The 22,160-nt window shown below is 34.6% G+C and overlaps 3 protein-coding genes across 9 annotated transcripts; 2 read left to right on the top strand and 1 right to left on the bottom strand.

The window, feature by feature from the left end:
• Positions 1,491 to 9,285, top strand: LOC109336403 (clathrin interactor EPSIN 3-like). Of its 7 annotated transcripts, none has more exons than XM_019572978.1 (14): positions 1,491 to 1,626; positions 2,411 to 2,494; positions 2,631 to 2,682; positions 2,891 to 2,970; positions 3,058 to 3,136; positions 3,405 to 3,488; positions 3,622 to 3,767; positions 4,047 to 4,418; positions 5,081 to 5,122; positions 5,264 to 5,359; positions 5,430 to 5,629; positions 6,811 to 6,977; positions 7,393 to 8,548; positions 8,654 to 9,285. In XM_019572978.1, exons 2-14 carry the CDS (start codon positions 2,460 to 2,462, stop codon positions 9,067 to 9,069), a joined length of 2,925 nt encoding a protein of 974 aa, XP_019428523.1. In that variant the 5' UTR covers positions 1,491 to 1,626; positions 2,411 to 2,459; the 3' UTR covers positions 9,070 to 9,285. The 7 variants fall into 7 exon arrangements, with proteins under 7 accessions (XP_019428523.1, XP_019428522.1, XP_019428521.1 ...); XM_019572977.1 differs by having other exon boundaries at positions 2,397 to 2,494; XM_019572976.1 differs by having other exon boundaries at positions 2,390 to 2,494.
• On the bottom strand, positions 9,908 to 15,068 carry LOC109336559 (solute carrier family 35 member F1-like). The gene is made up of 11 exons (XM_019573232.1): positions 14,915 to 15,068; positions 14,671 to 14,765; positions 13,452 to 13,509; positions 12,985 to 13,179; positions 12,685 to 12,761; positions 12,389 to 12,471; positions 11,980 to 12,031; positions 11,331 to 11,399; positions 11,032 to 11,118; positions 10,877 to 10,938; positions 9,908 to 10,311 (listed from the first exon to the last, which is right to left on the bottom strand). The coding sequence occupies exons 1-11, from the start codon at positions 15,027 to 15,029 to the stop codon at positions 10,197 to 10,199; spliced, it is 1,008 nt and encodes a 335-aa protein (XP_019428777.1). The 5' UTR covers positions 15,030 to 15,068; the 3' UTR covers positions 9,908 to 10,196.
• Positions 16,916 to 21,640, top strand: LOC109336560 (zinc finger CCCH domain-containing protein 14-like). The gene is made up of 3 exons (XM_019573233.1): positions 16,916 to 17,126; positions 17,672 to 17,732; positions 20,691 to 21,640. The coding sequence occupies exons 1-3, from the start codon at positions 17,057 to 17,059 to the stop codon at positions 21,457 to 21,459; spliced, it is 900 nt and encodes a 299-aa protein (XP_019428778.1). The 5' UTR covers positions 16,916 to 17,056; the 3' UTR covers positions 21,460 to 21,640.

Genomic DNA, 22,160 nt, shown 5'->3' with positions numbered 1-22,160 from the left:
TACTCCACTTTATGCTTGAAGTTGACTCAGTCGTAAATATTGACTGAATCCTTTAAACTTGATGCTTGACCCAATTAATTGTAATGCATATTTCTTTTAGATAAAATTTTCTTAGCATTTTATTTGTTATTATGGATATGTAACTTGACATATGAAATGATATATGTATATATTATAAAAACATTAGAGAATCAATGATACATTCGACTAAAGAAATGTCATTACTTTACATAGGATTGAATAGAAACACATACAAACAAACATGATAAGTGAAATACCATAAGACGTGTGAGACCAGGTCACGCATGTCCCCTGCTTGACAAGTGATCCTGCATAGTTGTCACATCTAATTTTTAAACTAGAAGACAGAGCTAGACCCAACCCTATTTTTGGACATGAACATGATCGAGCCAAATCGGGTGAGTAGATAAGGTTGAAACATTGAGTCTCACTCACCCTTAACACAAACCACCCTTAACACAAATCGAACATGTTTGTATTCATACATTACACCAACTATACATGCATGAGAAATAAATGTAATATTTTAAACAAAAAATGATGAGTGTAATTAAGTTAAATAAAATATAATATTGTGTGGAGATAGATTCAAATATTGTAAGAGTCAATGTCTTTTCATTTTTTTGGTTTGTCATCAAATGCATCAACAATCATATGAATGTATTGTTTAAATCAATCTTATATTACGTTATAATAACAAAAAAAAATATTGACTCATGTATTATTTAGATTTGTGTTCACAATATATAATATATGTTGTTACCTTAATTATACTTATTATCCTTTTTAATTTACTTATCTTTTCTTTAAGGTATTCAATGTAATCTATCCATACAAATTGGGTGGACATCTGCTGTTCTAAAACAGTGTGTCATTCGATGTATTAGTGCTTGTGATTAATTAGAAAATAATTAATTATTAAAAAATTATTTAAATATAATTTTTCAACTAATCATAAACAGTGACACACGGAGTGACACACTTTGTATTAAGTATACTCCCATACAAATTTAGGGTTTGTGTAAGTATATAAAAAGAATATTGAACTTATCACATCATATTATTTTTTATAGCAAAGAGCTTGAGGATAATTTACTCTTATTTTTATACCTAGAAATATAAGTGGCATCTTATATAATATATTAAAAAATGAAATTATCACATCATATTATTATTTTATTATGAATATAAACATTTATATATAATCAATATATTATCTATAATTTATTTGAATTATTTTTTGAAGAGAGAATTACAATCACAACTCCATACACAAATATACCTTAAATATTTTTCAAAAATAGTTTAAAAACCTTCTAAATATATAAAAAAAATCTTTGTGGGAAAAGAAGCAAATATTATTTTATAAGTACCTTCTAAATGGATAAAATTTATGTTAACTAAATTCTAAATATATTATTCCCCAAGAAAATCTATTATTTTCTGACTCTATATCCTTTTACCTTATTCAGAAGCTTGAGAAAATCAGAGTCTTTCCTAATTTTATTTTATTTTTCCAGAAGAATTGAGATATCAATGCTCTTCAAGATTTCCAATCTTTATATATTCTCTATCCTCATACATTCACTTTCTTAATTGGATCAGGCTCGATATCATTTTTCACATACCCGGATCTGGATTTGTTCCAATTTCTTCACTTTTTATCTCAATTCTAAATATTTCATGTCAACATTGTTGTGGGTTTGACTTATCATATCATTTCTTGGGGTTGGAGAAAAATGTGATTTTCTTTTCTTCTTCCTTGGTTAGTCAACATTTATAATCATTTCATGGAATTATTAGCTTTGGATTTATATTTAGTTATGTTGCCCCTCTTAGTTTTTATTTGTTCTTTCCAATTCAAATTTAATTGAATGAATTTTCGGTGTCATGATTTTTTTTTTGTCTATGATTTCGTTTGCAGCTATTTTTTTTATGTCTTTCAATGTGTAATTGTAGAATCTGTGATTGTTTGAACTTTAATTGCCATGATAGTAGTGTCTGGCTCATTTGTATGTTTGAGAATTAAGATTAATCTCTGAAAGTTCATTTAAGACTAATTTTCAGATTCTGATGTTCATTATTCCCTTGTTATTGGGCATTCAGCTCTAGTTGATTTTTGATGTTGCACTCAAGAAGTAAAGACATAAAATTTTGCTTAATACTGCTTCTAACTTATTTAATAAATAAAAAATCAAGTTTCTGTTTAATTGGGATCTTTTTATTTATAACTATACATTGATGTTAGTACAAAAAAGAACATAGCCTGAAATTTTTTATTTAGCATTCAAGTAACCGCTACGTTATTGTTGAGAAAGTCTGCGCTTTTCCTGTACCAGCAAATGAAAACAATTTGTAGTGATTGTTATTTGTAGTTTGTTCAAAGCAGGGTTCAGTTTGTGGCACTGGGACGTAATTTCTAGTGAAAACCAGCTAAAATGAAGAAGGCCATTGGTCAAACAGTTAGGGACCTGTAAGTATAACTGTTTATTAATGCATAGTTGAAGATGTAATAGCTATACTATAACTTCTATTTTGGTTGTTTATTACCATTTCAGAACCCAACCCTATTTCGTAAATGTTTTATTATCTCTGTTGTATTCTTGCAGCAAAAGAGGAGTAAATAAGAAAGTGTTGAAAGTTCCTGGCATAGAACAGAAGGTAAATATGTTCTTTGAGCATTCACTGTATAACTATGATTGAACAACTCAGAGCCAGATACTTGCTATGGGGACTTGTGTGAAATCTTACTTTAGTGTTCTATCATATTTGCATGTGAAATTGTTTGTTGTCTGTCTTCAAATTTAGTACATATTATAATCTTATTATGCAACTTTTAATCAGAACCACTGTTTCTCTCCTCTCTTAGGTTCTTGATGCTACCAGCAATGAAGCATGGGGTCCTCATGGTTCACTTCTTGCAGATATTGCTCAGGCATCTAGAAACTAGTGAGCTTTAAGCTCTATATTTTATGCTTGGTATTGTATTATTGTATATTTTCTTAAGAATAACCTCATTTTTGGGCTTCCTTGCAGTCATGAATATCAAATGATCATGGCAGTAATCTGGAAGCGGATTAATGACACTGGCAAGAATTGGCGGCATGTCTACAAGGTTTTCCTAGAACTATTTTATGTTCTAGTTGTAGTTACTCCTAGGAAATTATTTTTTTCTGCCATTGCCCTCTTTAGTCACCTCAAGACTTCAATGAAGTAAACCATTTATGAAATTTGTCTTAATACACCATTGAAATCATGATGGGTTATTTTCTTGCCTGTTGACTGTTGAGAATCCTAGCTAATATATCATTTGCATTTACTGCTGATTATACTCTTGTAGGATTGAGTTGTGGTTTTGTTTATATATTAACTGTTGGTAACAGGCCTTGACGGTACTAGAGTATTTGGTGGGCCATGGGTCAGAACGAGTCATAGAGGAAATTAAAGAACATGCCTATCAAATATCGGTAATTTCCGTTTTGTCATTTGTACTTAAAATTTATGTAGTGTTCATTAATTGCCATACAGGTCTCTAGTATTGTTGAAATGAACTAAAAGTTAGAAAGAAACTTTATAATGTTGTAAATTACATGTGAACAGACATTGTCCAATTTTCAATATCTTGATTCCAGTGGAAGAGACCAGGGAAACAATGTCAGGAAGAAATCAGAGAGTCTCGTTATCCTCGTGAATGATAAAGAAAGAATCATAGAGGTTAGACAGAAGGCTGCTGCTAACAGGGACAAGTAATTCTCTTCTCAATAACTTTCTTTGTTGTTGATATTTTCAACTTTGCTATATACCCCCTTCTTTAGGAATTTTAGACATTGTTAAGTAGATATTCTCTCTCTCTCTCTCCCTCCCTCCTGAGTTTTATGATATCCATTGCCACTTGCCAGCGTTTCAATTTCCTGTATTTTTAGATTATGTATCTAACATAACAGTGTAGAAATACTACATAGCTATATATGCATGAGGGTTTCTAAATTTCGGGTGATATGTAATTCCCCTATATGATTTACCAGGTTTCACAACAATTCAGCAGGTGGGATGCCTAGACCAGGTTCATATTCAAGCAGTGGAGCCTATGGTGATAGATATAACAATGATAGTTATGGAAGCAGAGAGGAAGATAGAAGTGGTTCTGGTTATGGCAGAGAAAGAGAATGGGGCTCTAGAGATGGTGATCGATATAGTCGTGATGGAGATCGTTATAGTCGTGATGGAGATCGTTATGGCAGAGATTATGAAAAACACTCTAGCAAAGATGGGTACAGGAATGATGAGTACAGTGGAAGAAATCAAAGTTTTGAAGATTATCAATATGGCTCAAGAAGCAGGAGTTCTGATAGAGATCATGATCGTGGTTATGATGATGATGGTCAACGTTCATCTCGGTACAAGTCTATATCTGAATGAGATATTGTTTTGATAAATAGTTTTTTCTCAAATAACCTGAAGTAGTTTAGTGTTGAAGTTCTAAATATTCATTTAGTTTTGTATTATAGCTTTCATGTTATCATATACATTTTATGTTAGTGCTTCAACCTACTGGATTTTGTAGCTTTTCAATCTTCATCGGTTAATTTTTGGTACCTTTCATTTTGAAGGGAATCAAAAGTCTATATCTTTAGCTTTACAACATAATCATTTTTCACTGAGAATCTAATCCATTCAAAAACCAGTCTCGTTTGAATGTATATCCTTAATTAATTTAAGACGGAATAAATTGCACAATTGTAAAGGTTCTCATGTCATTACCTTTTTCGTGTTGACTCTAAAATAAAGAACTTCAATGTGAGTTGCGGTCAATGAGCCAATTCATCTCACCATGGGTTCAAGCCAGAATGGATCCGGTCTTTTCAGAGTGACATCAATCTGGTGAATATTCTCGTTTGAGGTCTTTCTGTGGCATCACTGATTAATGAAGTTCAGTTGAGGATGTGATACCATATTTTTTAACTTGCATTCTCATTATCATGAAAACATGGGAATCACTGTGTATTATGGCTGTGATGAACCTCATTCACACTACTAACCAATTCTATGCATTTGTCAGAGGTAGCAGTGCTAAAGCTGAAGATCGTTCGCTGGAAGGAAGGTAATTTATTCATATAGATGTCCGTTCTCTCTCATTCGCTTGCTGCCATATAATGCTTTTTCTTATCAACCCGTCATATCATGCATATTGCTGCCAATCATTATTTAGATTGACATTGACCGTATGCTTTATAATAAACAGGCTAGAACGGAAACTTTCTGAGCAAATTACTTGCACTCCTCCTAGTTATGAAGAAGTTGTTGGTGAATCCCGAAGTCCTCCTACACACAATGGGAGGTGTGAATTTAATGATACGGACATCATTATTTGCTAAAGGAATTTGTTACTAATATTATCTTTATCCCAGGGATGGAGAAACTTCAGCAGCATCTGCTCCAAAAGGCTCTTTTCCTGTAAGTGATAATCCACAACAACCCTCTGCTCCACCGGGATCTTCTCTTATGAAGGATAGTCCAACTAAAGCAACAGCTGCTGCCACTACCTCTGCACCTGGAAACAAGGAAGTTGAGGGCTTTGATGAATTTGATCCTCGTGGTCCTGCATCAGGTGTGAAAAGTTCTTTACAGAATGCAGATATGTTGCTCCTCAATATGCTTTTAACAGTTCCTGATTGTTTCTTGTTTTGAAGTAATCTTGCACATGTTGCAGTTGAAATATTTTTTATAGTATTTGTTATTGTGCACATTAAATTCTTATTCAGGATATCCTCTTTGCCAGAGAGGTATAGGTGGGACTATGAGGTTGCTACACTAACTGTTGGTTTGAAAGTTGGGAGTTGACTGTGTTTGTAGTTTTCCTTGCACGACTCTCATTACAAGTGGAGTTTTCATTTCAAAACCTGTTTAAGTCCTGAGTGTGTATATGTTTTGCTCCTATACCTATTTATGTGGTTTTATCGTCTTATACTCTTCTTAGTTGGCATAGCATTTAGAAAATTGTTGACTGTATCTGTTATAAGAGTATGCTGCAGTATGATAAAGTAGTTTAGAAAGGAGTGTTCCGGTTTATACAGTTATAACATTCCATGTTCAGTTGGTTAGATGTTGTAGACCCTATGTATAAATACTCAGCACTGTAGCTATTGTGGTTCGGTTAATTCAGCTGAAGATTTACAGATTCTCTTTCTCATTTTCTCTCAGATTCTCATTCTTGCTCAGATCCCTAGAATTGTGAAAGTATGAGGCATTTTTCAGCATACCACTAGTGCTTAGGTGATCGGGTAACAATGATAGTGAGATAGGTGCTGAATGTTGATCAGTGTGGTAGTAGTAGATTGTATAATGGGACTGATTGCCGTATAGACCAGTCTTATAAGACTTTTGAAACTGAATCTCGAGATTCACTAATAAGGTGAATTTCCCTCAATTAAATATTGAGCGAAATTTCCTGTTCACCAGTGAGCCTTATAAATGCATTTATTTCCATTTATGTATTTTAAGTTGTGATTGAGAAGCATATTATGGAACTGGTTGGATCTTGAAAGTGTTTTTTAGAGAATGTTCAACTATTTTGTATGGCAAGACATAACACTTAATCCAACTCTGGTTTGGTGAAAATCAGTGGCATGACACTAATTCAGATTTGATGAAGTCATCAACATTAGCCTTTTGGGGTTTTAGCGTAATGTTGACATCTTCAAGAGATGACATCAAGGTTTTGATGGTACTTTCTTTGCAAGTAATATTTGTTAGGCTATATACTTATGTTATCTTTATGTTTCTTCTTAGCTGCCCCTGCCACTGCTAATAATGCTGAAGTAGACTTATTCGGCTCCCTGTCAGAGTCATTGCCTCCAGTGCCTTCTTCAGCAACCACAACCCTTGAAGGCAATATAGACCTTGATTCAACAGCATCCTTTGCAGCAGCACCATCCACATCCAACAATTTCAATCAGGTTGGATTTTGTTTGACAATTTCTACCTTCTAGTGTTAGAAAGTATTTGAATCCCCCCCCGAATGCTTCTAGTATTTTACTTTATTTCCTTGTCCCTGTACCTCCTGATATTGCATGCCTGACTGTAAACAAGTAGGTGAATCAGTTCTCGTTAAGAAATGTAAGCATAATCATTACTATCCCTTCTGTTTGTGGACCACAATGAGTACATGGAATTCTGAAAATTTGAAGTGTCATGTTTCTATAAAGGGCAAATCTATATTGTGCTGCTTATGCTTAGAATAATCATTTAAATGTTTCTGCATCTTAGTATACAGTAAAGTACTGTGTACTCCCTCTCGTTTCCTTTAATGAGAATTAGTTACTTATTGTTAACCCTCATTGAAATAATACATGTTTATTTGACTTTTGGCAGTCTTTTGAGGATCCATTTGGTGATACACCATTTAAGGCTATTCCTTCCACCGAAACTGCTCCATCTCAACCCCAGACACATCATAGTCTTGAACCATCTCAGTCAAGTGGTCCTAATGTAGAAGCAATATCTAACTTTGGGTTTGGAGACTCATTTTCTGTTGTACCATTCTCTACATCTGGTGCCAGTGACACCCAGTCTTTCTCAACAAACACACAGTTTGTATCTCAAGATTTTTCCACTCCACCACAGGAAACTGATATTCTTGCAGACATTCTCCCTCCTGCACCGTTGCCTGGGATGACTTCACAGCAGAATTCAGCTCCTCCTGATTCACAGTCTTCACTTTCCTTCTCAGCTCCATTTGGGCAAATTGCATCACAGACTTCTTTTGTACAATCTGGCCAACTTACACAGCAAGGTTTCTCAGCTCCAACCAGTCAACCTGCACTTCAAGCCTTTTCATTTTCAGCTCCTAGTGGCCAACCGATACAACCACCTTTTTCATCTCCCACCAGCCATGTACAGCAACCCTTTTCAGCTCATGCCAGTCAATCTGGACACCAAGCCTTTACATCTCCTAGTGGCCAACCGTTACAGCCACCTTTTTCATCCCCCAGCAGTCAACATGCGCAGCAACCCTTTTCAGTTCATGGTGGTCAACCTGGGCAGCAACCCTTCTCGGCTCATGCCGGTCAACCTGGACAGCAACCCTTCTCAGCTCATGCTGGTCAACCTACACAGCCAAGTGGTCATATGTATGGTGGATTCCAGTCTCAGGCTGGATCTCTGACTCCAGGAGCTTCTGACATGTTTCTGCCTCAAGGATCTACAGCGCCTATTCCTTCGCACATGGCTCCCCAAGCTCCAACAGGGCAGTCGTCACAGAGCGCAAACTATTTTCCACAGCAAGGAGGATTTACTGCTCACGGTACTTCTCATTTGGATTCTCAGTTCTCTACTGGTCAAGCATCAAAGTTCAACAGTGGAAACTTCATTACACAAGGAAATGCAGCTCCCTCTACCCATCAACCATCACCATTTGGTGGATCAAATTCTATAGTTTCTCAACCTTCCAAAGACAAGTTTGAGACAAAATCAACAGTTTGGAATGATACACTCAGCAGGGGACTAGTTAATTTGAATATATCTGGAGGTGGGTGCTTATTACCTTCTCAAACCCACCCTACTGTTTTTAACATTTCAGTTTCCATAGCAAAGCTCGAGTTAGATTGTTGATCTGATCTTTCCTTATGTGCAGCTAAAATAAATCCATTATCAGATATTGGAATTGATTTTGATGCCATCAATAGGAAGGAAAAGAGGATGGAGAAGCCAACCACGACAGCCGTAACATCAACTATAACCATGGGTAAAGCCATGGGATCCAGCTCAGGTATAGGCCGGACTGGCGCTGGTGCACTCAGACCTTCACCAAACCCATTGATGGGAATGAGTATGGGCAGTGGCCCTGGTGTTGGTATTGGTATGGGGATGGGAAGTTATGGAGGTATTAATGCACCAATGGGTATGGGTATGGGGCAAGGAGTCCAGATGCAACCACCTCCCGGGTCCGATATTAACTTAACAGGTAATTATAATAACCCCATGATGGGAACAGGATCAGCTGGTTATCCCCAACATCAACAGCCTTATGGCGGTGGCGGCTACCGATGAGGTTATTGTTATACATAGATAGCAATGTTAAGTGTATGAGATTGCACATTATACATAGATAGCAAGGTAAAGTATTATTTTTGATACAAGCTTAGAGATGGCATGCCAATACAATTGCTACCACTGCAAGTAACAATACATGTATTTTTAGACCCGTTGTTGTGATGTATGCTTATTCTTGTATTTCATAAGTACCATTTCCATTCTTTAAGGTCACATATGTGTAGGTGCTTTATGGCATCAGTGGCTATGATGTACTACCGGATAGAATAACCTTACTCTGGGTTGGGTTATTCCTTGTCTAGCCTAATTCGAAGCATAAGGTGAGCCTTTTCTATTTTAAAGTGTATGGATCTAGATTGAATCTTAATATAAAATGATGTGTAATGGTCATATTTATAGGTCTAGATTGATATACCTTAATCTGTAAAGTGCAAAAGTAGTGACACTCTAATCAAATTTCTGAAATTTATCTGTGTATAATTTTTTCTCATCGGTCACTAGACAATATTTAACTAGGAAATAGTTGTCATGCTCATACTCATACTCATACTCATACATAGGGAGACTTTGGAACACATGAGATCTATCTATACAAAATGTAAGTCATATGCAGAAACACTAATGTATTGCAATTGTCATTAGAAATATCAAATTTAACAATACACCAACTGATGTTAAAATACAGTGATATCAGTGGATTAAAAAGTCACATGTCCAAGGGAAACACATAGTTTTGTTGCTAAGTATTGCTAAGTCATATATCTTGCCTCACTCCAAAGATATATGAAATCTGTTAAAACTTGTAGTAGATAAAACATTATAAAAAATATACTCGTCCTATAATTTAATCACTTTATTGTTTATGCGTTAGTACCCAAATCCTAACATTTAGAACCATGTTCAATCCATGCTACTTTGTTTAGCAACATATGACTGAATAACAAATATTGGTTATTAATTTCAAAGGTTGTCAAATAAATAAGTCAACTCCTTGAAGTGGGTGAAATATGGTGTACTTGTGTTTCAGCTTTGGAGGAGCTATGGATCTTTGTAGGAGATTCTTCATCATGATTACTTCACTTTCTTGTATGCACCTCTACTACTGAATCACCTTCTTAAGCTACTTAGATTTTTGAGCTTACAGTCCCTGTTCCTTTACTATTAATTCCGGAGTTGGTTTCTTCATCTAGTCGGATTCGGTTAGAAGGAGAAGACTCATGATTCTCATCTTTGTCACCTCTGCAATCAGATCACCAAATACACTTGCTTTATTAGAGATATCAGATTACTACTTTTTGGAGACATTAGCTTAAGGCTACATACAAATACAATAGGCACAAACATGCAGGTAGGTCTTTTCGAACACGAATTTATAAGCGTGTAACAAAAGTATCTTTCGGCTGTTGGAACATGCATATGTGTCTTTTCGAAGACGAATTTATAAGCATGCACAAAATCTCTACTAGTGCTAGGAACAAACATGACTAACCAATGAATATCGATTGCAGAAAATGGCAAAACTACAAACTACAAACAATCAATCAGCATAAGGCATTTTCTATAACTATCGGGAAGCAGTATTAACAGATTAGAGCAAATGGCCTAGCTAAAACTTGATCAGCACAACATATTGTTGATTTATACCTCAAATTTCAACATAAACCCCTAACACAGTCGACATTGCTCATGATATTGAACTCCGAGGATGGATTATGCAAATAACATGCCAGAACTAGCTGAGCGAGTTGCGATCATTAATTTTCAGATAGAGCAATTTATGTTTCCGAAATGTGAAATTACATACCCAGAATAGATGATAAGTCCAATAACAACAGCAACGAAGGCCACATAGTACATCCAGTCAACCTGTAACGCAAAATCAACTTTAGAAACGCGCGACTCACATCGACTATGATATTCTGCATGGAAAAATAGAGACGATAGAGGTTGCTGACAAACCTTCTCATGGTAAGCAAAGATGCGAATTAAGACAGCCCACATGTCAGAGGTCAACAGAGACAAGTTTAACAAAGTGGAACCATGGATCTGTGACATAAAAAACAGCACATGTTTTAAAATACTAGTGCAGTGATATTTATGTCTCTTATTACTTCCATCAATCCATTAGTGTCATTTTATTTCATTCATAATAACAAATATCCGACATCACTCAGGTTAAAGGCTTGGTTGTTGCCGTTGATAATAACAAATAAATTTCCAAATAGAAGCCACAAAGTTGTTGAAGTTTGAATCCACACCTTAAGCAGGACAGGTACTAAAGAGTAGAACGTAAACAAGGCCAATGAAAATCCAACAAAAGGAAGCACCTGAAATCAACATTAAAAGAAATGAGCATGAATAATAATATTTCAAGAACTTCTTGAAGCTGAGGATCCAGAAATACCAGATGAATATATTTGAAAGATTTTACACAACAACTGTAATGTGTTCTATAGTGTAGATTCCTAAATATCATTATGACCAAATTCATTATTCCGTTCCATGATTGCGAAATCAATCTTTGGGTGTGTAAGCACTCTCAACCCAGAAAAGAGTCTGGATTTTTAACTTGAACACCTACACATTCCTTTTATCAGTGCTTAAGCATGTGACAGGAGAGCAAAGAACAATGTTCTCTGGAGCATACATGCTTGAGCAGTCAGTTTCGGGTGCTTGAACGCTCGGATCAAAGAGCATGCAGGGTATATGCATCAAGAGCTGTGACTCCTATGAAGAGGTCTCTTAACATCTATATAAGGATATGATCCACCAACTGAATCAATTTTCTATCTCAGATGTTTTAAAAAAAACGATTCACCGACAAAACATACATGTAAATATGAGAATAGCAACTTGTAGGCATCTTAGCTAGTGTATGTATGTTTGAGAGAGAGAGAGAGTGCTTACTGCCCCAGACGTCCAATGAATAGATTTGAGCTGATTGCGTTCAAATATGCTTCTGTATTAATCATTAAGGTCAAAACCAGAGAAAACAAAACTAATAAATATGTGTCTTTTATGACAATATGATTATGACATAGCTTGATTTCTTTAATCATTGTGCAAATACACTTGAGTTATGCAACAGAATGAATATGCATTTCAAGATCAAATAAATAAGAGACGATAAATGCTGCAAAAAAGGTTTCAGCCCAAGCAAATGACAAAAAATGGATTCCTCCATGCAAATTTCGTAAAGCACAGGTTTGAAGACATAGATATCTGGATAAACAAGTAGACATAAAGTAATCTAAGAAAATTTGTTCAACTGAAGAAACTTAGTTTCAATTCACAGTAAAATCAATTTAAAGGATACATTTGAATGGCCCCGAAAATGGCACCAAAGAGACCCAACATTGCCATGAGCTCGACTCTATCAGCATTTTTCACTAGAAACTCCTGCAGTTGGAAAGAATAATGGTGACAAAAGAGATTACAGAAAAAAATGAAATACTAATATCCACTGCCATGTGTGGATGAATCATGTGGGAGCATCTCAATTCTCAAGGATGAGTCGAAATGCGAAATATTCTTATTTGTCGGTCAAAAGGCCAGGTTCAAGCTCATTTAGAAAAAGTATTCTAGCCCAAAGCAGAAGTGTGATCAACTTACCTCGCTGACATTGCTGACAGCATACAATGTAGCACCAGCAATAATAATAAGGTCCCCTTTCAAGGGATTGCTTCCATCTATAACATGTACATATAAACATAAGATAACTACCACAGAAAAAATGATAAGTGTCGCGGGATCAAAATGCACTTAGGCAAATGATCATGAATAACAAAGATGATTACAGCACACGCACTTTCCCTCTTAAATGTACTCATTTGAGTGCATATAAGTGTTTATATATACCACAGAAGATATAGGTGACAATATCAAAGTTCGTAAAAAGACGAAGCTACTCACTTGCTCGGTCGCCTGAATGAACATCTGAAAATACAACCAGGACAAGGCCAGCAATGCAAACAGCTACACCAGTTAGCTTCTTGAATCTATATCTTGTTTTTAAGAAAACCCATGTCAGAAGGATGACACAGGGAATCGACCAGCAGTCGAGTAGCATCACGCTTGTGAGTGATGTGAATTGATACGACTTCACAACTGTTCATAAGATAACAATTAGCTTCTAGATAATCAAAAGTAATATCATCCAACAGAAAGTTATTTCCTTCATTTTGATAAACAGAAAGGGTCCATCAGTAGTACATATACTAGGGAAAAAAAGGATTGAAGTTAAACTGCAATAATCTAGATTTGCATAATTAAACTTTGGACCTATGGGTTCCTCATGAAACTTCAATTCCTATACAAATATATTAGTTTCAACAATACTCTCTATGTAATATTATATTTCTGCCATTAGAAACACTTACCAAGAAAATTTGCTTCAACATCAATTATTCCAAGAATTATGTAGTAATACCATTTTACCTGCATAAGTACCATATGAATTTAATATGACTGTCTTAAAACATTTATATTCAAAACAAAAACAGAGATAAGACTAAAAAGAGCATATCAGTATAACTTTTTCATGGCAGCACCCTGTTCATTTCTTTTACCAGATATGAAGTTAAGGAATATCATGTCTCATGCTAAAAAAACAAACATCACAATAACATTGTCAAAATTTGTAGATTAGTGGGAGTGGGATTATGGTTAATATTTGGAATAATTGAAAATCAGCTAAGATATTTTAGCCCACAATATCCATTTCAGAAACAGAAGCATATGGAGCATATTGGTAGGCACAATGTACTTGCACTGTTTTAAATTGCAGTTGCCGTCGCGATTACAATCGCTGTTGTGGTTACTGTGATTGTGGTCATTACGGCTGTTCGATGTGGATTATGGCTGTTGTGGTGTGAATTATTTTGTGAGTAAAACATATTTTTGATATCGATACGGCCCGATGCGATTGCGTTGCAGCCTGATACGGCCCAAATGCTGTTATGTTGTGGCCTGTTGTGGTCGTATCACTGTGATTCGGTGTCACACCGCAATTGCAGTGTGATGCGGTTGCAGCTGTCATCGCAACTGCAGTATTGTGGCTGCATCACGTAATGTGGTATGCAATTTGATATACCATGCTTCCCCACTAATCAATTTAGTGCAATGCTACATAAACTTCACTATACAACGTCACCTCAAAAACTTCGCTATACAAGCAACTCAATGGCCCTGCACATTTGTTGTCTCTTTCTATCCCCTTCAAGTGTTGTTTCTACAGTTTCATCCTTTCTTTAGCGAGCACACAGAAAGGGGTTAATTGTATAACATACCAGAAATGCCAACCCTTACTACACCCGATAAAAATACATCGGATTGTAGGTTAGCAGAAGATAAAAAGGGCAGTCAAGTACACGAGGCTCACACCGAGGTTTGAGAGGGTGAATACACCTAGTCTTGCCCCACTTAAGGAAGTTAGCATCCACATATCATTAAAAAACTTGTCTAGAAAATATTTTATATCTCAATCAATCTCAACTCAAACTAAACAAGAAACCTATAATTAATTGAAAAAGGCATTGCATCATGTTTTGAAAATCAATGCAAACCTATTGACAAAATGAAAAAGCATGATGGTAAAACCTTGAGTGGTTTCCTTCTGTATATAAGGATATTCCCATAGATAATTGCCAATAAAGCATAGTTGAGAAATGACTGTGCAGTTGGTGCATCAATTCCTATATAAAAGAACAAAAAGAGTATTATTAACTAAGAATTCGAATTACCCACATTTTAATATCTCAAAGGGGTGCATATATACATTACATGCATGCATATATACATATATATTAGAATGAAGAAAATGAATGGAAAGAGAAATATGAACCTTTCTTAGCCAAAAGAGAAGAAGTGAAACCGGTTGAAGTGATGAGAAGAGAAAGAAACTGTCCCAACCCAACACCTGTGAAAGTTTTTTTGTTAAATATTTGTTTCAACACCATCCTCCTATTATTGATTACTACCAGGTTTTGAAGGTGGTAGAGAAGCTTTCACAATGAAGATTATATCAACTTCGCTTTGTTTTTAGTACGTGTATTTATTATTGTGTCACGTGTGTTTTTGGCCACAACAACACACTTAGGTTGTTAAATACCTAGTACATGTAATTGATTTTTTTTTTGTTTCCCAAACATCACACGTGCATGGGTAACTCTCCGAGCAGACATTTTTTCATTCACAATATTCGAACTCGAGTTCTTGCTTAAGGGGAATCAAGCATGTACTACTTGAATCAACGCCCACATGTACTTGATTTGTTTCACTGGTAGGATAACAAATTTTTTAATACTAGCATCAATAATTTGAGAAAGATTGATCAATTTTTATGTTATCTAATTCATTTATAATATGTTATTTGTTATTTTATTTAATTGTTTTTGTAGACATTTTTTATAAGGAGGGTGAGAGGACAAAATTATATAGCTGTCGGAATTTAAATTGGTATGTTATTAGTTACATTCTTTTAATTTTATGAGTATTTTTAGAATTATTATATAACAACGAAATACCCACTTCTTGGTCAATATTATAAATGATATGCTTTATTCATAAATAATTGATTAAGTTTATTTCTTTGCCCAATTTCTTTACTATTCCAATAATATGATATGACTAAGTGTTTAAATTATTTTATGTCTTATTTTCTAAATAAGTTTATTTTGACCCTAGTGTTTAAATTATTTTATGGTAGTGCACTTCACATCATGTTCATTCATTTATGGGCTGGGACCCTCATAGATATTTGTATGTTTTTGTTATCCATTGGATACATAAGTAATCAGAAAATATTTAAAATAAAGTTGAACAATTTATGTAATTATATATATGTTTCCTTTAATCATATAGGTTATTTGGACAATAAAAACAAAACTATAAAACATAATCTAAATTATTAATTAAATACAACTTATTTAAATCAATCAAACATTAAAATAAAGTCATTATTTTAATATTATGATGAAAATTTTGTTCAGTAATAATTTTTAATCAACATAATAGTATATTGTGTTTATGAATTAATAACACAACATAAATACTTAATAACATTAGGTCACATAATTATGATTAACAACATATTACAACTATATTACTATATATATATATATATATATATATATATATATATATTTAGGAATGAATTGAAAGTTTTGATATATACATATATTGATACATTATTTCTTGGGCCTATAGTCATCCAACAACAATTTTCAAAATCTCTAATCATAATTATTTATGAGTCCAAAAATACCCAATTCGTTATTGTTGTTTCTTGTGGATACTTTGTATCTGACTTATTGTCATAATCTCTATCAGTGCATAAACACAATGTAAAAATCCATAACATAGATGTATAGAAACCAAGTCAATTTAGGGATTAGGTTTGGTTGGGGAGGTTAAGGGACAAAATAATGTCACTTCCACTTAAGTTCATAGTTTTCAATGACTTTTTAACGTAAAGATGAAATTAGAATATATTTAAAATAATATAACATCAGTTAATTATCAATATAGAGATTTATAAATTAAAAAAAGAAAATGTATATATTAATAATTAAAATTTTAAATTATAATTATTGTATCATCCAACAACACAAACTAAATTACTCTTTGTAAGGTTAATAATGAGAATGTGCATATACACATGGTTCGGGTGAATATACATGGATGGAGATATACACGTCCCTGTCCAATCATAATAAAATTGATAAAATTATGAATATTTAATTTTTTTTAACTAACGTGACATAATATGATTGATATGAAATGTCTGAGACAACACTTCACCACAACGTGTATAACATATGATAAGATAGGATGGGTTAGGATAGACGGATATAACTATTCACATCCTTATTCTTGTGTTGTACTATTCTCTGTTTGGGAACTTTGAACCCTACCCTAGGGTTGCTTCACCCCTTCTATTCTCAATTTCGCTTTTCATTCACTCACCCGAACTAACCTCTAATTTATGGATCGAAAGAGGGTAAGACCCGCTTCTCATTTCAACACCAATGGCGCCTCCAAGAAATTCAAGCCAGGTTCGTCTTTTCCCCCATTCTCTCTCTCTTATGCTATGTTATGTGCTTTTACAGTGTTTATACTCATGAAAACTCTTATAATTAATAGTTGAGTAGGAAGATAGGGTAGATCGTAGATCTTATGTAAAAGGCTAAAAGATACATAATTTTCGAAGATACATAATTCACTTCTTTATCATCATATCATAAATTTTGCACTCCGTTGTTGTGATGTGTAGTAGCCTTAGGATCTGTTTGGTTCAGATTCCAAAATAAAAATATTATGATTTATCATATAATCTTAATGCCCAAAGATCAAGCTAAAAATTCAGTGTTTTTTCACCCAAAAATACCCGTAGAAAACAGCTATGTTGTTTTCATCTGCAAGTTATGGTTTTGGAGCAGCAACATATGTTTATCCTTAAAATAATCTGAACCAAACACCCTCTTAATTGAAATATCGATTGAAAAGTGATAACAAATGGTTATTGGGTGTTATTTAAAGCTGAAGCATAAAAAAGTCAACAAATTTTAACTGAGCGGACTTAATTAATGCTCTTCAACAGAAACGGAGTCTTTTACATCTGGTTTAGGAAGCAAATCGAAGCCATGCACAAAGTTTTTCAGGTTCAAATCTTTAACTTATCTAAAATTAAATCCAGATGCAATTCAATATATATGTATAAATTTTGTAATGTTCTGAAGAAAATAATTTGATACACAATCTATGCAAGAAAAATCCATATCATTTCACTAATGAATTATTGGGAAGTTAAAGCTGTGTGATACAGGTTCTACTTCTAATCATGATAACAAGACTATGAACAGAAATTGTTGGTTCTCACGATCACTTCTTTAAGCACCTTTGCCGGGCTATATATAAATTGAAAGCAGCTCTATGGGATGCAAAAATTGAACTGCATATAATGGTTGTATGCAATTTTTGCAACTAAAGAAGTCTTATGCAGATAAATGAAATGACTAAGCTGTACATGGCTTAAGACATGGCCTATCAATATAACAAAACATAATGGAATGATGCTTGGAAGCATCCATAAAATACTTCATTCTGGGTTATCTTTGGAAACCATGAAATTATCTGGCAGTCAAAAGTCTCCATCATATAATGATAATATTTTGATGTCAGTATTCACTATACTGCTTATCTGTAATGTGCTGTTGATATGTTTGTTATTTATTTTGTGAGTGCATATGCTGATTATTTGAGGATTAACTCCAGTTTGGAGACCAACATCTATTAAAAGACATCAACTTTTAATAAGAGGAGGTTACAGTTAGTACCATCCAAAGGCTATTTACGCAAAAACAAAAGAAATTCACAAACCATTAGTTTTAGAATGAGCATACTGGGATCAAGTTTTTGAAGTTGCTAAAATTTTGCAACTTAGCTTTGGACATATCCTTCTCAGCTAATTGTAAAACTCCCATCATCTCTTATTCTCTCGACACAGGCAGATACCTTAGCTTCTTTGATCTAGAAATAGAAGTGCAATTGTGACAAAAAATCTCCATAAAATTTGACCACCTCACTACACAGTTTTAGCTAATCCCTGCCTTTTTTCCATCCGGAATTTTAAAAAAATATGTACTGGTTCATTTTTTGAATCCCTATGGTTTACATGTTAATGAAGTTTTTCCACTTATTCAGTAACTATTTATTCATGATTGAAAGCATGTGCTAAATGATTTCATATTTTCATGTTTAATATCAGTGATGGCTCTGCATCTGAGGCTCTCTTACATTTATATTTCTGTTATCCTGTCTTAACTTTAGAAATTTCTTTTGCTGAAAGGGGGGTGGGATGTTGGGAGGTTTGATCTGATCATATGATTTAATTGTTGGGTCACCTTTTGATTGATTCTAACTAGTTAGTAGAATATAGAGTTTGGCATCCTTCTCCTGCTTCTGAAAACAATTTAAAGCTGAGCAAACCTATGCTATGTTCATGCTGACTTTTATGTTGATCAGCAACAATAATAACAACCAAACCTTAATCCCACTAGGTGGTATTGACTCTTACGGTAAAACATTGAGTTTTGGCACGTGGTATAAAACTGTTATTCAGTGAGATTGGAGTTGCATTTTTCAGTGGCATGTAGTGTGTGATGGTGACACAAAGCATTAGGTTTGCTTTATTGTATATTATTGGCAGCAGTCAACATAGTATATGAATTAGCTTTTACCTATAAGATTTTGCTATGAAATGAGTAGTAAAAATTTTAAGCTACAATGTATATATTTAATAGTTTACTAATAATTCCTATAGCATAATTAAATATTTTAAATATCATTATATGATCTGATTAATATGACGCAGAGCAATAATATTCATTAGCTTGGTTCTAAAATAAATGTCATGCTTGTGGTGTTTATTTTACAAAAGAACTGTGTTGATCCATGTGGCCAACCCCACCTAGTGGGACTAAGGCTTGGATGTTGTTGTATTTGAATTGTGGATGACATAATTCTGGTAATAGTATTGTAAGGAATAGAAGTTGTGCTTTTGCCCCATTTTCTTAGTTGCTCTCTGCATTAGAAGATATTAGTTGTGCTATAAGTGTTTGATGTCTTAGTTACGGCCCTTGCATGCATATATGGTGCTATTGTTTTTATTAGTTGTCAACATTGCGAGTATCAAATGTGATCTTTAAATTCCTCTCACTAATCTAGTACATTTGGACATTCCCACCTAGTGGGATAAAGACTTAGTTGTTGTTGTTGTAAATTTGTAATCTAGTACATTTGGACATTGCAAGTCTCAGTTGCTTGCAAAGAATGAATGCTTGTTAGTTGTGTCTGCTCTCAAGTTTAAGCCGTTGCTCCTATGACAGTTTTAACTGGTCACAGTGAATGATTGTTTATGTTGTTTATCCTTTTACTGGAAGGTCCTAGATGCAACAAAAATCCGGAATAGCCATTACCTTCATTTCTAACCTAGAAAGAGAAAAGACAATATATTATATGTAAACTTCAACAAAAAAGGAACAGGGCTATGTCTTGAGTACTTGGGATAAGATACATGCATTATATGGGTTCTCAATGGCACATTATCTCATGTTATTGTGTATCCTTTATCTTCATCTATTTAGTATTTAAGCTGCAGGAGTTGTGAACTGTGATTAATATTTGTAAGCTCCCGTGTTTTCTGTTACTTTTATGAGAAATCATATGGTTTCAATGTTATTTGATGAATGGTTGTCTGGTACCTCTTTTGAATTAGATATACCGTGCCTGAGTCTGTTACTTTTATGAGAAATCATAGTAGTTGGCTATATGCTTCATTCTTTCATTATGTAGTGAGAAGACTTCAAATTTTCAAGGCTGACATCTTATATGTTATGTACTGTCTGGGTCTGGATCTCTTTCCTTTTATATTCTGCTACACTAAATTTGCTGCAACCATGCAGCATAGGTTTTTTTTGGTGGGTGGGGGATTAAGTTTTGGTTCATACTTGAGCAAACTGGATTGACATTATACTGAGGTCCATTATAATTTTTCTAATCTAATTAGTTGGCTATATGTTGCTAGTTTGATGTCTCATCTATTTTCATCTATTATGCAGTACCTCTGGCTGTCCATTTGGCGAGGGATGTCATTTCCTGCATTATGTTCCCGGTGGCATCAAAGCTGTTTCTCAGGTGATAAATGTCGGTAACAGTCCTGCTATTCCACAAGGTGGTAGAAATCCAGCTGCTCCACCATCCTTCCCAGATGGGTCTTCTCCCCCAGCTGTTAAAACCCGATTGTGCAAAATGTATAATTCAGCTGGAGGTTGCAAATTTGGTGACAAATGTCACTTTGCCCATGGTGAGTGGGAGCTTGGCAAACCTACAGCCCCATCGTATGAAGATCCTCGTGGCTTTGGACAAATGCAAAGCAACAGGATTCCTGGTCGAGTTGAGCCCCCACCTCAAGCTCATGGAGCTGCCGCTGGCTTTGGAGCCTCAGCTACTGCAAAGATTAGTATCAATGCATCTCTAGCTGGTGCTGTCATTGGAAAAAATGGCATCAACTCTAAGCAAATTTGTCGCGTAACTGGAGCAAAACTTTCTATTAGGGACCATGACTCAGATCCTAACCTTAGGAACATTGAGCTTGAAGGCAGTTTTGATCAGATCAAACAAGCCAGTGCAATGGTTCATGAACTTATTCTAAATGTTAGTTCTGCTGCCACTGGACCTCCAATGAAAAACTTTACTTCACAGACTTCTGCCCCAGCAAATAACTTCAAGACTAAAATGTGTGAAAACTTTGCTAAAGGCTCATGCACATTTGGGGACAGGTGCCACTTCGCCCATGGACCAAGTGAACTACGCAAGACTGGAATGTGACGCATGTCTCTTTATTCCTTGTTCTTTTTAACACTTTGAGTACATTGTGCGTGATTTTCTCTAAATTTGTCACGTTGTAACTAATGGTATAAAGTCCTGGCTTGGCTTCTGAGATTCAATTGCGAAATTCAATCAACATGTTTTTGTTTAGGCTGACCGTAATGATCAATTTGATCATCCTATGTGCTCCTTTCAAAGCTGATCTTACTAAGCAACTGGGTTTTAATTATTGATTTCTTTTAAAAATGTGACTAGGGGATTTTCTCTTGGTAAGGTTTCTTTCCTTCTTTATTGATTTATCTCCAATCCTCCATTATTGATTTATGTACTTTGAGAGAATGGGTGAGTAGGAGTTAGAAAATAAAATCTTCCAAGGGTAGCTCCGCATCAATGTGAATGGATCTCAGAAACTGACTACTCCAAGTGGCTCATTCAAGCCCATGCTTTATAGGGACACATCATTATAGGCATAATAAATTGGATCAGAATTTATTGTTTATGATACATATAATTTCATTATGGTGCAGATAAGTAACTTGCATTAATTTGTGATGTTGTTGATGATGTGATAACACAAGAAGTCATTCATTTACAAGGGGCAAACAATGCATGTGATTGACTCCTAAACTGAAGTGAAAGTATTTGCAGGAACACAGCCAAGAGAAGATGACGTATAATTTTCAACAATAATACTTAACCTC

The sequence above is a fragment of the Lupinus angustifolius genome, chromosome LG20 (assembly GCF_001865875.1).
Source record: "Lupinus angustifolius cultivar Tanjil chromosome LG20, LupAngTanjil_v1.0, whole genome shotgun sequence".
Lineage (NCBI taxonomy): Eukaryota > Viridiplantae > Streptophyta > Magnoliopsida > Fabales > Fabaceae > Lupinus > Lupinus angustifolius.
The sequence above is the reverse complement of the archived record's forward strand: the minus strand, read 5'-3'. Positions and strand labels throughout refer to the sequence as shown.